Here is a 15836-nt window from a genome sequence, read left to right as displayed (position 1 = left end):
TCGACAGTCGGCCTCGGCGGAGCCGAGAGACGTCCTCTGTAGGGTGCACTTTTACCGAGAGAAGGAGAACATTTTGCAAGCTGCCTGGCATCATGGTCCGGTTTCCTTCCAGGATAATCCGATACATCTCCTCCCTGATGTTTCTCATCGCACCCTGGCCATGCGGTGTCTCCTCAAGCCTGTCTTGCGATTGATACTGGATTCTGGAGCCACTTACAGATGGGGCCACCCCTTCCACCTTCAGGTTCGCCGCAACGGTGCCGTTTTTGCTCTCGATTCTCCATACCAGGCTGCTGCCCTGGCTCACTTTCTGGACTTGCCCAACTTGCATCTCCCGGATTGGCTGGACTACCCTTTACCGACCACTCTGCCTGCTGACCACCCTCCCTCCTTCTCCTTGCCCCGTCGGCAGCGCCGGGCCACTGACACCTTCCGGGCTCCACCGTAGAGTCTCTTAGTGATGGCTGATCTCTTTCGGGACTTGTTTCTACCTCTGGTTTCTCCCAGTGTCCTATGTTCACTTTGCTCTGTTTTGCTCTTTACCTGTGATTTGTGACCTAAATGCCCTGCCCCGCTGGTGAGCGCTGTAGGCTTCCACCTGCGGTGACCTCTGACTGTGTATGCCGCCCCCCCCCCCCCCCTCCTCCTTTCTGGTCAGGAGCTCATTGTGGTCGGCTGCCATCTACTCCTCCCCTCCTCTACATCGGTTTTTAGCCGGGTCTGGGGAGTGGTTCTCAGGTTGTGGTCCTTCTCTCTTTTTCCCTTTTTTTTGGCTTGCCGGCCGCAGTGGGATCCGCCTGGTAATTGCGGAGGGCTCTGACATGCTGATGACCGTTCGGTTTGGTTTGAAATTTTTAGCTTTGACCCCATTGTTCTTCTTTGCCTTTCACCTTTTAGGCATTTGATTTTACTGCTTGGGATATGGGTAGCGTTCTATTGTGTCCGGCCTCTCCCCCAACTAGTTTAACTTGGAGGCTCTCTGGAGGCATACTGCAGTGTGCCCCCGAGACCTGCGTTAGTGGGTTTCTTCCCACTGTTTTGTGTTTGCCCGCTCCGGATTAGCTTGGAGCGGTTTGCTTATTTATCTCTTTTTCCTTTTTTCTTTTTTGTGGTCTGACTGATTCTGTTTTTTTGTTTTTTTTTTAAGCTTATTTTCTTGATTTTATTTCCTCTTTCCCCCTCCCTTCCCCCCTCCCTTCTGGGCCCCAGCTCCCAGCCATGGACTACATCGCTTTGGCCTCCGTTAATGTCAACTGCTTCGCCGTTCTGTAGGGACGATCCTCCCTGCTTCGCCTGCTTTGGGGTAAGAGAATCCAGGTGGCCTTTACTCAGGAGACACTCTTATGTGAGGGCGTGGCCCCCGTTCTCTCGTCCCCTATGTACACTGATTCGTATCATGGTTGCTTCTCTGAGTCCAATCTAAAGCATTCATGTTAGTTGCTCTATCCCATGGAAGTTTCTCACCGCGTCTCCTCGGGACGCGAGGGAGGCCTACATGGAAACCTGGAACCTGTGGATTCTCTTTCAGGGTACCCAAATGCACAAGGGCCTGATTGGCTTGCAGGCTGGTGGTCGGAGCTCGGGATTGAAACCCCCCCCCCCCTTTTTTTTTTCTCTTTTTCTTTTCCTCCTCTTCTTCTTCTTCTTCTTCTTCTTCTTCTTCTTCTTCTTCTTCTTCCTCTTCCTCTTCCTCTTCCTCTTCCTCTTCCTCCTCTTCCTCCTCTTCCTCCTCTTCCTCCTCTTCCTCCTCTTCCTCCTCTTCCTCCTCTTCTTCCTCTTCTTCCTCTTCCTCCTCTTCCTCCTCTTCCTCCTCCTCTTCCTCCTCCTCTTCCTCCTCCTCTTCCTCCTCCTCTTCCTCCTCCTCTTCCTCCTCCTCTTCCTCCTCCTCTTCCTCCTCCTCTTCCTCCTCCTCTTCCTCCTCCTCTTCCTCCTCCTCCTTCTCTTCCTTCTTCTTCTTCTTCCTCCTCCTCTTCCTTCTTCTTCTTCTTCCTCCTCCTCTTCCTTCTTCTTCTTCTTCCTCCTCCTCTTCCTTCTTCTTCTTCTTCCTCCTCCTCTTCCTTCTTCTTCTTCTTCCTCCTCCTCTTCCTGGCGCCCTTAGTGGCTGCCTCGATACAGAGCTCCAAGCTGGGAGCAACCTTATCTTTCCTTTCTCACTCTTTTCTCTGTGTCTTCAAAAATCCTGTAACTAAGAATCTAGCACTATGAATTAGCAGCTATAAATCGAATGGAAGACCCTGTGGAGTTTTTTGTTTCTATTGTAAAGCATGGACTCAAGACCTGGTTCAACTGGTTTCCTGTGTCTACACATGTGCCTGTTACCATCCCCCCAGGACAGCATGGCTCACCATGCGGCATGGAGGAAAGCTACATGGAAGTGTGGACTTCTTCATTCAAGGAGATGATTTTTGGCGTCTATTGCTGATGTGTGAAGATGCTACAGCTGACTGGTATTTCTTTCTTCTACTGTGGACACGTGGGACTCTGTTACAGCCTGGAAACCTACCATCACCCACCTACCCCAGGAGTTATGGAAGCTTGGCAAGAGAACAGCACCCTGTATACCTGGATGGCTTCAGACTTCTTTGGGGAAGTAGAGCACAGTGGTAAGAAGGAAGGAGGAGGAGGAGGGCTTGTGATGAAGGACATTTGGGGCATTTTTTTTGTGGTTAATGGACAATAGTGCTGATGCAAGATACTGAACTATCAGCTGTGAGCAGGAGATCTCACCACCTACCAAAGGGACTGCCACATGTTATCATGATAGCTGCATATGTCCCCCACCTCTGCAAAAATGTTTTTCTGCCTATTATATCTACATGCTGTGACCCCTCCTCGTGTCCTCCAACCACATTCGGCTGTATTATTAACATCACTCCGCACAGAGAACTAAATGATCCTGCAGTGTGTCTGTGTTTCTTTCGTTTTAGTTGCTATGATTCCTAGGATTTCTCTATCTGCCATGAGCTTCTATGTGTTTCTCTCTTGTTATATACTACTGTACCATCTATGAAACTGTATCACTGAAATTTCCCCATTGTGGGACTATTAAAGGAATATCTTATCTTATCTTCTCTCTTCCTCTCTTTCTATTATGTTCCTGGGTAGGATGTCAATTGTCAATTCCTAATTATTCTAATTGTTTTGATTCCTTTTGTCATGCTTTGTTTCCTCTATTTTAGACGCGCTTATTTGTGTGATCTGCTTTTGCAGGTTCAGTTTTCCGGCCCAGTTTTGTTTTGCTGTGCTTCTTTATATACGGTTTATAAATAAAGAGTTTATAAAAAAAAATAAAAATATTCCAGAGTATTGCACAGTTGCTATTGAATTGTTAACCCACACAGGATGGCTCATGGGATTCACAAGACTTTGTTCCTCTGCAGTTGTTGCCAATGTCCTGTTTCTCCTCTTGTCAAGAAGCCAGGAATAATTTATTCCTGTAACTCTAAAAACCCTCTGTGGCAATAATGGAGGTCAGGAGTCCTCCGCAGATGCTGATCGTACCTTCGGGACCCACACTTATCAGGCACTTATATAAAAATGCTAAGGATGGCAATAAGAAGCCCTAATGGACTAATTCAGTATATCAGTCTTAAGTATCTTGAAAGATTTCTAATATAAATAAATATATGTATTAACACTATAAAATGTATTTGAAGAAAAATACTGCAAACAAGTCACTTTCATGAACAGCCTACGTTATGAATAAGCTACCACTGAATGATTATGAATGTATTTTTTTTTTTTTTTTTTTTGCTCTTTACAGGAGTGACCCATGCAGCCATATGGGCAGCTTGCATTTCCTATCTGAGTGCCGCAGTTCCACCAGCATTACGGACCTCTGCTCAGGGAATTCTTCAGGGTCTTCATCTTGGACTTGGTAGAGGATGTGGTGCCATGATTGGAGGAGTTTTGGTCAATTTCTTCGGTATGTTTTGAATTTAAGACACGCTCATGTTTTTTATTTTGTTTTTTGTTTAATCGCTGACTATTGAGGCTACATTCTTTCAGTTCTTTTCCAGTACCGCTTCCTACAGTGGCTAGAGTAGGGATCCAAAAGCTACCAACCAAACCTGTTAGAGTATCCACCCCCCCCCCCCTTCCCCTTCCCCAACAGAAGTATATAACATGTGAAAGTTTAGAATCATTAACCAATGGCGTTTTTAAATAGAAAACGGTTTTAACTTAATTTCCACTTGTTATTTTGTTTTTATTCATAACATTAAAGTTTGTGTTCATTAAATGTTCCTTAATTTTCTATTCTAGTTGTGACATGAAAATATATGGCAGTATAAGTGTATAGGATTGGCGATGTATGATGTGGAAGTTGAATATATATGAATGACAGAACTGGAGGGTAATTTTCAAGAGAACCTTTCACCACTTGCACCAACTCCAGTTCTTAGCTTTTGCAAATAGGCGCTGCTACACTGATTCCAGTTATATATTTTTTTTTCTCTAGTTCTCACTGTTACCAAGCAATAGGTGCAATTAGTTTTGGTGCCTGATATGTGACTTAAGTACTGTCAGGTGGGCCATGTCAGGCAGGATTAGACAAGGGGTGATTCAGAGCTCTAATAAGAAGTTCACAGTGTCTACCTGACAAAACCTACCTGAAGCACCATGTGGCAGCACCTTTATTGTAGTGACACACTATGTATCTGGATGCGGCTATAGCTGGATCTCGTCCTAGGCCACTGGTACTTTTAATTTGATGTAAAGCTGCGTTTACATGGTGTGTTTTTGCACAAAAATGCATGTGTTTTTATTGGAAAACTGCCTCTGTTTTTTTTTGTGGAAAAACAGTGTCTTATAATATAATGTTCCATAGTGGCCTCTCTACACAGTATAGTATCCCAACAAATTTTCCAGAAATTTTGGGTTCAACCAAACCTGAAATTTTTGGGGTTCGCCACTCTCTAGCCATTATACTGTGAAGTCTCTGCAGAGGCCCAGGAAGTTTTGTTTTGGCTGTTTGGTCCAAACAAAACTGCTGGGCAAGTCCCCCCGCCCCCTCAAGGACTCTAGCTTGACCATGTAAGTTAGAGTGGGGTCACAAGCTGCTGCATTGCATACTGCATAAAAATCACAGCTAAGCATTGATCTCGGAACCTCAGAGCCCAACATAAAGCTGTTAAACAGATAAGATTATGGGATCTGAAGGGTTGCCATAATAGCCAGGAGGCTGTGCAACAGCCTCCCAATTGCTTATGCTCAGTTCCCATAGGGAACCTATCTGCGATGTATTCCAATATATTGCAATACACTGCATTTGGGGATTTGAGATCCCAGGTTCAAGGACATGTAAAAAGTTAAGTTGTTAAAAAAAAAAAAAAAAAAAAAACCCGAGACAAAACACAAAGTCAACCAAAAAAAATTAACAAAACTGTTGGGTGTCCAAAAATAGCGTTGTTTATCCTGAATGGTGCACACCATAGAAAAGAAAATACAGCAATGCACGAATAAACATTGTTGCTATTTTCTGGGGAAAGTGAAATGACCAAAATATAAGTGATCAAACATTGGTACCAATAAAAGGACGAGTTGTCCCATAAATAAAGAGCCCTTACATATCTCCATCAACAAAACAGTAAAAAAGTTTTATTCATTAGACTACAGTGACCACTAAGAAAATTGTTCATTCTCAAAAAGTGACATTTTATTTGTAAAAGTGGTAAAATATAATAAAAGTAATATAAATATGGTATCGCCATAATCATAATGACCTGCCAGACAAAGCTGCCATGTCATCTAAAATGCAAAAAATGATGATAGAATTATGGGGGATTTTAACATGGAACCCCAGAAAGCGTTATTAAAAACTGATTAACACATATGTACCCCAAAATAGTGCGAGAACAGTACAAGTTGCCATACAAGGAATAAGCCCTCACTTGGCTATGTCAACAGAAATATATATAAAAAATAATTTAATTTTGGAAGGCGGGGAGGGAAAATATGAAAAAAGTTGCCAAGTATTAGCATACAAACTACCCTGTGTTCTCAAAGAGTTAATGGGCTCTGCTTCTCTAATTTTGGCACATTTGGAATTATTTTTTCTTTTTATCATGCTCACCATTCCTGAGCAATCAGTGCCGTTAGTTTTGGTGACTGATATATGCAATTTAGGCTCTGTAGTGTCAGGAGGGCATTGTCAGGCAGACTCTGACACTGGTTGCCTCTGATTGTAGTTTTGTATCACGACCCACCCCCAGCCTCACATTTTTCCTTTCCCCCACCTGACATTGCACTTTACACATTACACAGCTTAAATAGAACCTCAGGCTCCAAAACCAACTGCACTTGTTGCTCAAGAATGCTAGAGAGAGGACTTTAAAATCTGGGCCAAGCTGCTTGCCTTAAGAATGAAGCCATTAGTCCCCGTTTTGGTTGATCCTGAGCAGTCCGGTTTTGTAGCAGGAAGAGAGGGCAGGGACAACACGAGGCACTTACTTCCGCTGATACATAAGGCCAGAAAAGACAACCTCCCCCTCATACTCCTGGGCATAGATGCGGAAAAGGCCTTTGACAGGGTCTCCTGGGCCTTCATGAAAGAGACGCTGCTCCGATTCCAGTTTCCGCCGCCCTTTGTTGATGCGATTTTGACTCTCTATAAGTCTCCTTATGCCAGACTCAAGGTCAACGGGACAGTATCGGAAGCATTCCAGATTCGCAACGGGACCAGAGAGGGATGCCCACTCTCACCGACCTTATTCATTCTGGTCCTCGAAACACTCCTTCAGAGAGTTCGCCAAGACTCGTCTGTTTTGGGTATCCGAACTGGAGAGGTCACCACCTCAGCAACAGCTTTTGCAGATGATGTCTTATTTGTCATCTCTAATCCGGAAGAAGCCTTGCCACGCATCATGGAGATCTTACTGGTCTATGGGAGAGTCTCGGGATACAAAGCCAACCTAGAGAAATCTGAGATTTTAAACGTCTCGCTCCCGAAGCACCGTGCATCCCTCCTTCAAGCTAGCACACCATTTCAATGGACCACCACTTCGATCAAATACTTAGGCATTCGTCTCACTCCAGCCATCGAAGATTTATTTGCGGCGAACTTCCAGCCTCTCCTTAAATCTCTCAAAGCTGACTTGGACTCCTACCAGCACCTGCCACTCTCCTGGTTTGGCAGGAAAGCACTCATACAGACTTATCTTCTGCCGAAAATCGTCTACAAGCTGTCCATGCTCCCCATCTACGTCCCGAAAGACTTCTTTGCTGCAGTCCGCTCCATGTTCACTAAGTTCATCTGGCGTCGCAAGGCGCCTAGAATAGCATGGTCGTTGTTGGTGAAGCCTAAAACGCAAGGCGGGATAGGTCTTCCGGATGTCAGCCTTTACTATAAAGCGATCCAACTCGGATGGTGGTCACATCTGCTGTTCCCGATCTCCACTAGCACAGCCTGTCTTCCTCCTTCACTGATCAGTTTTCAATGAAATGGAAAGACGGCGCTCTCAGGTCACAACAGGATTTTATTCAAAAAGACAATGATGCACAACGCTAAAAAATCGCCGCGTTTCGGGCACACCTGCCCTTTCTCAAGTGCGTAACTAATTAGAAAATAGATAAAACAAGTATTCATAGAGAGTCTTACCTTCACACAAAGCTCGGTCAGTCTGGAAGATGTATACAAATTGTATGCCGTGTGCTCCTAGGTTTAAATATAGTGGAGCTCGTTTGGCTCCCTACATTCCTTGGAGTGTTGCCAGATGGTGCGATTCAGGTTGGAGAACATATATGTCCGCGCAAAATATTAAAGCTACACAACAATGTGCTCTAAGTTGTAGCGCATATGTGACTCACGCGTGCGTGGTATATTTAGCATTACTAAGCGCATAGCTAAGTGCTCATACGTGATATGCATATTCGTGGTATGATTACCATTACGGAGCACGTGACTGAGTGCTCATACATAATTCGCGCATGTGTGGTGTATTTAACATCGCGGGACACATGACTAAGCGCTCATATGGTAAATAAAAGGTATTGATGTTTTTTCGGATTTCTCCCTAATATTACAAATGAATTGGAGCAACTCATAATGAAAACAATTGTTCCAAAAAACAACAGATATAGTAAGAAAAAATATATATACATACATACATATAAACACATATATACATACACACACACATATATATATATATATATATATATATATATATATATATATACATACATACATACATACATACATACATACATACATACATACACACACATACACACATGCTACAGACTGGGACTTATATATTTTCAGCACATATATAATGATTAAACAATGTAGACCTTATTACTATGTGATTACATTTGGGTAAGAAGTATTGATGGTCTTTGAAAGTGCAAAAGTAATAAAGAGCTAAACCTCCAACTATATTTTTGAATACATATTTGGAATAGGAGTAGATAAACTCTTTAGGTATTTGGAGGGAAAATACATTAAATACCTAAAATCAAACACATAGGGGACAAAAAGTAAGATATGGAGTTAGATTAAAGATTGGATTACATACATTTATTTATTAACGTCTTCTGAAGCTATATTAAGACCAAAAGGATGTAATGTATTAAACTTAAATAACCAAAACATTTCTCTCTTATTTAATGTACCATGCCTATCTGTAATTCCAGGAGGGATCCAATCGATGGGTGTTACAGTGAAACCACTAAAGCTTTTGTTATGATGTTCAGCTGCGTGTCGTGAAACGCTATGTTTAGTATATCCGTTTAGAACATTCGAGCGATGTTTATTGAGACGTTCACTCAACTGTCGAGTAGTTCTACCAATATACTGGAGGCCACAAGGGCACTCCAGTAAATAAATAACAAAGGTAGATGTACAATCCAAATGATGTCTCAATTTAAAGACTTCGTTTGTGGTAAAGCTGCTAACTTCACCAATTCCATTCTTAATGGATTTACAGCATTTACACCTATTACGATTGCAGCAAAAGCTTCCTTTAGGCAATGTGTTTGTCGTCAGGACAGTTGGTTTTGAAGAACGTAGTTTACTAGGGGCTATTAAACTTTTCAAAGTTCTTGCCCTTCTAAATGTAAAACCTGGTTTTGCGGGAAGAACTTTCTTAAGAAAGGGATCGTTAGATAAGACTGGCCAATATTTACTAATTATATCCTTTATATGTTGCTGGGACGAGCTAAAAGCTGTAATAAAATTTATGTCATAGTTCTTAGGGGTTGAGGTACATTTTGGAACTAGACATTCTGTTTGTTTTAATTGACTGGCTCTAGAGCAAGCTGCTTTGATCAGTTTATTAGGGTAGCCTTTTTCTCTAAACCTATCAGAGAGAACCATACTCTGAGTCTGAAAATCTGCATCATTAGTACAATTCCGTCTGATGCGGCGGAATTGTCCAAAAGGAACATTTTCTTTCCACCTCCTATAATGGAGGCTACGAAAATCTAGCAGACTGTTACAGTCGACAGTTTTAAAAAAAAGTTTTTGTGCAAATTTTTCCATGGTCATTAGTTAATATAAGATCTAGATATTCAATCGAGATGGGATCTGATTTTCCAGTCAAATGAATCCCCCAGGTGTTAGAGTTAAGATAATCTGTAAAAAGTTCAAAAGATGCTGCTGGTCCGTCCCAAATAAAAATTAAATCGTCAATGTACCGTCTAAAATAAATAAGGTGATTGGCCCATTGATGATTCTCATAAATCCATAACTTTTCAAACTGGCCCATGAAGAGATTGGCATAACTCGGGGCCATCCTGGTCCCCATTGCCGTTCCCTTATTCTGGATAAAAAGTTGGTCATTGAATTCAAAAATATTATGTTTTAAAATAAATTCAATACTTCTAAGGATAAATTCCCTTTGTGCTGGCGGACGTTTGTTATCAGATTTCAAAGTAGTTTCAATTGCCATAAGCCCTAAATCATGGGATATGTTGCTGTATAGGCTAGTGACGTCTAACACTGCCCATCTATATGAACTCTTCCATTCAAGAGGGAGTAGTTCACGTATTAGCATTGCTGAATCTTTTAGATAGGATGGCAGATTTACTACATATTTTTGTAGCAATACATCCACATAGTGTGAAAGATTACGAGTTAGGGCATTGAGACCTGATATGATAGGCCGCCCTGGTGGATTATCTCTGTTCTTATGCACCTTGGGGAGGTGATAGAAGAGTGCAGCTGTCGGATTCTTTATATCCAAAAAAGCTTTTTCTTTGTCTGTTAGTATACCTTGTGTATGTGCTTTCTGAATGAGAGATTTATACTCTTCATAATGTAATGTAGAAGGATCATAGGGGAGGGGGGAGTAGTACTCTTTGTCAGACAGGATATGACCTGCTTCATTCAAGTACGTTTGGCGGTCTTGTACTACTATTCCTCCTCCCTTGTCCGCTGAGCGAATGACTATTTCATTATTTTCCATCAGGCTTCTACAGGCTTGTCTTTCTGCAAATGTCAGATTATTTCGAGAGGGCTGATCTCTTTTATTGAGTTCCCTAAACTCCGATGCAACAAGTGAATAGAATGTTTCTATATTATTTCCACGATGGTGGATTGGATGAAATTTGGATTTAGGTTTTAGATTGGTATGGATGGCAGACAATTTTATGTCATTAGTAGATAGGGTTGAATGTAATTCCTCAGTGTTTTTATTCAAATGGGTTATATCTGGACCTTCAGATCTCCCCATATTCACTATCGAGAAATGTCTCTTTAAGGTAAGTTTGCGAGTAAAAGCATTGAGGTACAGAAACAAATCCACTTCATTTGGGTTATGTGTAGGGCAAAAGGAAAGGCCTTTGGAGAGAAAGTCTATTTCTGCACTACTGAGGATATGTTTGGAGAGGTTAAATATACAGCTAGGGAGCCTTTGTTCTTTTTTCTGCTGGGGCTGATCAAATTGGGTTCTGATGTGCTTACACTTCCCTCTGGTTCCCCGTCTACTTTTCTTTCTAGTGGTGGTGAATCGTTGCTGTTCGTTAACTTTCGTTTCTGTTGTGTAGGTGTGAAAAAATCCGATATCTTTGTTAGAAGAGGTTTCTCTTGTACATGATAAGAGGTTAGCGGAACAGTTGGAGTGAGTTCCCGAGGTAGGGCTAAAAAAGAGACCTTAGTAAGGGTGTGATTATGGATAGTGTTATTATGGGAAATATCTTGGATGGTGTTATTATAAGATATCTCTTGGATATTTGTTTCTGAAGTGGTAGGCATGGGACTATCATGAACAGAAACAAGTGAATCTTCTAATTCCAAGGGGGTAGAGGTATGACTGTTATCAAGAGGTGGGGAGATTTTGAGGAGATGCGTAGGTGAATTATGAGTAACAGACACATAACTAGATGACGGATATTCAGCTGGTGTGTGAAAGAGGTTAGGAGAACTAGGTTTGGGAGATTGAAAGGTGGTAGCTGGAAGTGACAGGGATGTGGATTCCCTTGCTTCCGGAAATTTAAATTTTATTAGATTTTTTGAGGTATTTTTACTGGAATTTTTTCTTACTATATCTGTTGTTTTTTGGAACAATTGTTTTCATTATGAGTTGCTCCAATTCATTTGTAATATTAGGGAGAAATCCGAAAAAACATCAATACCTTTTATTTACCATATGAGCACTTAGTCATGTGTCCCGCGATGTTAAATACACCACGCATGCGCGAATTATGTATGAGCACTCAGTCACGTGCTCCGTAATGGTAATCATACCACGAATATGCATATCACGTATGAGCACTTAGCTATGCGCTTAGTAATGCTAAATATACCACGCACGCGTGAGTCACATATGCGCTACAACTTAGAGCACATTGTTGTGTAGCTTTAATATTTTGCGCGGACATATATGTTCTCCAACCTGAATCGCACCATCTGGCAACACTCCAAGGAATGTAGGGAGCCAAACGAGCTCCACTATATTTAAACCTAGGAGCACACGGCATACAATTTGTATACATCTTCCAGACTGACCGAGCTTTGTGTGAAGGTAAGACTCTCTATGCTCCCCCTTTTTTTGCTGTAGTTGTAAACTAGGGATTATTGGTAGCCACATTGATATAAATAACAACACAATGATGCATGCTAACGATCAGTGTTTGATATGCAATGGCTTTCAATCATGAGATTGAGATGATTTGGCACATTTACTTGTTATTATGTATATATAGATTTTTTTTTATATTTTAAATGATAAGGTTGGTATATGAGATTTGTTTTACTATTGTTTTATAAATCATGTATTATTATTTTTTGAATTCATTGTATATTTTAACTTAGGCCTAAGTGCTTCTCTGGCCAAAAAAACGTTGAAGTGAATACTTGTTTTATCTATTTTCTAATTAGTTATGCACTTGAGAAAGGGCAGGTGTGCCCGAAACGCGGCGATTTTTTAGCGTTGTGCATCATTGTCTTTTTGAATAAAATCCTGTTGTGACCTGAGAGCGCCGTCTTTCCATTTCATTGAAAACTCTATCTTCCCTGGCCTTGGCCGGTGTCCATCAGACGTGCTGCCTCCTCCACCTGACGGTAAACCCCAAACGTAGTTGTGAGCGATTGTCACAACCTCATCAGGTGAGAGGCCATTTGGTCCTTTTAAATCTTCTGGTTATTTCCACCAAAATTTATCAGACATTCTACACTATATAGTGTGCTCGGTGTCTCTTTTGTTTTTCCTTCACTGATCAGAGACCTGTGGCTACCCCACACGAGGAAACCGCACCCGGACTCCCTTAATCCACTTTTTAAGGGAGCTGTTGAAACTTGGCGTACCCTTGGGCCAGAACTAGCCCCGGGCCCTTCGCCATTACTACCAGTCACCCTCCTCCCAGCCTTATTCGGTGATCCTGTAAGACAGTACGCCTCGGCATGGACTACCCTTCGAGATCTTCGACTGAGGGATTTATGGGATGACGAAGCAAAGGAGCTGATTACTGACCCGGCACGCTTCCCGCAATTGTCACGATTGTTTTTTCTCCACAAGGAGCACATCAGATTTTTTCTCTCACAGCTGAAAGATACCCCGGACCTGAGAATACACCTGTCCGCTTTTGAGAAAGTCTTAGTCTCACGAACTAGGATGTTACGAAAGGTCTCTTCCATGCTTCACAGATTTGTCTCACCCCCCCGCAAATTATAAGCCGGCCTACATCACTTCCTGGGAGATGGACTTTGACATGAAGTTTTCACCTGAAGAAATCGCGCTTATCTTGAAGTTCACACACGGCACGTCCACGTGCGTCCGCATGCAAGAAAATCATTTCAAGATCCTCTCGAGGTGGTACAAAACACCTGAATGGATGGCTAGGCGTGGACTAAGCGATAATCCCCATTGCTGGAGGTGCTCCCAACAGGTCGGCACGTATCTACACTTGTGGTGGACTTGCCCCGCTATCGCGGATTATTGGTCAGATGTAACTGACCGCATTAGAACTGTCATTGAGGCACCCTTTGACCTTACGCCTGCGACACTGTTCTTGGCTCACCCGAACCCTACCTATAAACCTAAAGCTCGTCACGCTACTGCTTGATGCGGCCAAACTCCTGATTCCAAGGTACTGGCGGCAAACCGCGACACCTCCCTTGTCGCTTTGGGAAAACACTGTCAACGAGATCTCGAGGTTGGAAGAACTGCTCAGCTGGTCTCGAAGGACACATGACAAATATGTCAAGGTTTGGAAGCCATGGCACAATTACTGGAAAACAACACACCCCATCTGCGGTTGATATACCCTGAAATGACTGGAATTTTAGGTTTGTCCACAAATCTGACCCCTTTTGATTTCGGCACCTCCCTCTCCCTCCTCCCCCTCCTCTCCTCCTACTCTCCCTCTTTACTTCGCATGGGCGCTTACACAGTAGGACTATCTAGACTGAATATCCTTAGGTTTACAGTTGATAGTTATGTATCTTAGGTTTGCTTTACTTAGCTTTTCACATGTTGCCGTACACAATGTATGTCATATGCGCCTTGCATGTGTTGTTAGCTATTGATGTTGCACCCTGTTCCCCTTCCCCTTTTCTTTTTTCTGTATCCCCATAAAACTTTTGAAAAAACCAATAAAACTTGTTGAATTAAAAAAAAAAAAAAAGAATGCTAGAGAGAAAATTCCACGTGTGCTGGAATGAGTGGAGAAGCGCTTGCTGGAAGAACTTGAATTAGAGGTGGTGAAAGGTCCTCTGTAAAGTTTCTGTGCAGGAACCTCGAAAAGATCGTCAAGCACTAAGTGCTTCTCAGGAACAATTTATTTAACCAAGTCAAGTGTATCTTGGCTATAGTGATTGGAAGAAGCCCAAATGCCCTGGGGCCTAGACCAGTCTGTTCTCAATCTTGGCAGTCTGAGGCTTGGAAAACTGTTTCATCTTGGTCGTGTTTACCCAGAATGAAACTTTAGAAATGGCAACAAAACAGCAAACATCAAAAAGGAGATTTTAGTCGTGTGTATATTAAAGTGATAAATGTGTAGTTTCTTCTAGAAATTTCTTAGAGATTCCAGAATCTAGGCTGGTGTGTAGATGTTATACTGTTCCTCTTTACCATATTGCATCTTTACCTATCGCTGCTACAGCTCCAGTGGTGCTTGTCCTTTCACCTACTGTTTGAGGCAGATCACAATTGCAGGCAATCGAGTTTTAGCATTGGCCAATGTCCTCCAGCCGCTAAGGCAACAGCACTGCAGGAGTGACCTCAGCAATTGAGTGGCTGGCATGGGGGCGAGGGGGGCAGTATTTTTGATGAGATGGCCAATCCCTTTTAAAGTTAGTAACATCATTGGATATATATATTACTATACATGGATTGTGTTTGTAACTGTATGTATGTAATTGATTTACCACGTTCCCTAATAGTAAAAAAAAAAAAAAAAAAAAAAAATACAAAGACCGTACCAAGGAACACCAAGCCCCAAAGACTCTGTTTTACATCTTCACCTTGGTTTCCATTTACAATTGAACCCATATCACTCTTGTGTGGCATATAACCCTAGCACAGGATAGGGGATAAATGTCTTTAAAGGGGTTGTCCCATCTCAAGGATCCTATCTATACTGCTAGTTTATGTGGATTTAGGACTTTTCCTAAATACATTGCCTTATCAAAACTGCTTTGGTTGGCCGCTATCTTAATTTATTTACTTCATTGTTTACACTGCGTTTCCATAACCAGGAGTGCTCCAAAGCAGCTTGTATTTCTGAGCTGTTTATCTCTCTGCACCTCACAAGTGACACAGCTCCCTGCTCTCAGATAGGCGAGGGGGGAGGTGATTGCTCGTGCTTGTATTTCTGAGCTGTTTATCTCCGGCTCTCATTCCAGCCCTGTTACATCATCTTCATATTGCACATCTTCCAGTGATACTGTGGTAATTTATGTACAATCAATCCCTCATTACTGACTGCAAACATGTACTGCTAGGAGAGCAAGTGAAACCCCGCCCACCAATGTACCGAGAGAACCAGGAAGTGAATAGAGCACACAGCATGCGGGTTGCTGAACAAGCCAGTTGGGAATAGCCCTTTAATGGGGCACCCCTTTAAATAACCATTTAAAACTGTTGTAAGTGGATCGTACTAACAGACAAAACCACATCTACATTGTATGTTTTTGCTTTTCCAGGTGCTGCAGAAACATTTAGGGGGATTGGTATGGCTTCTTTGGTCATTCTACTTCTTTTTGCTCTGATTCAGTGGGTAGCAGTTCCTCAGAAAGAAGAAGGTAGGCTATGACCCATTACTTCCTTGTATCGCTCTATTTTTTATTTTTTTTTTCTTGCTAGGAAATCACACAACACGTAGCGTTAGCAAAAATTTTTTATTTCTATTATCACTGTTGTAAATTCATACATTGCATCACTAAGATGATGCTAAGA

General features: G+C 42.2%; 2 protein-coding genes across 2 annotated transcripts in view; one reads left to right on the top strand and one right to left on the bottom strand.

Moving 5' to 3' along the window:
• HIBCH (3-hydroxyisobutyryl-CoA hydrolase) overlaps positions 1-15836 on the bottom strand; it is a 285341-nt gene that overhangs the window by 207427 nt on the left and 62078 nt on the right. The gene's annotated exons all lie outside the window — the stretch shown is intronic.
• Positions 1-15836, top strand: part of MFSD6 (major facilitator superfamily domain containing 6) — a 61040-nt gene that overhangs the window by 41180 nt on the left and 4024 nt on the right. The window contains exons 4-5 of the mRNA XM_075285129.1: positions 3764-3925; positions 15584-15682. Of these exons, the coding sequence (XP_075141230.1) occupies positions 3764-3925; positions 15584-15682 (261 nt within the window). The remainder of the gene's footprint in view (positions 1-3763; positions 3926-15583; positions 15683-15836) is intronic.

The sequence above is a fragment of the Leptodactylus fuscus genome, chromosome 8, assembly GCF_031893055.1.
Source record: "Leptodactylus fuscus isolate aLepFus1 chromosome 8, aLepFus1.hap2, whole genome shotgun sequence".
NCBI classification, from domain to species: domain Eukaryota; kingdom Metazoa; phylum Chordata; class Amphibia; order Anura; family Leptodactylidae; genus Leptodactylus; species Leptodactylus fuscus.
Note: the sequence above shows the minus strand (reverse complement) of the source record. Positions and strands in the feature narration are given on the sequence as shown.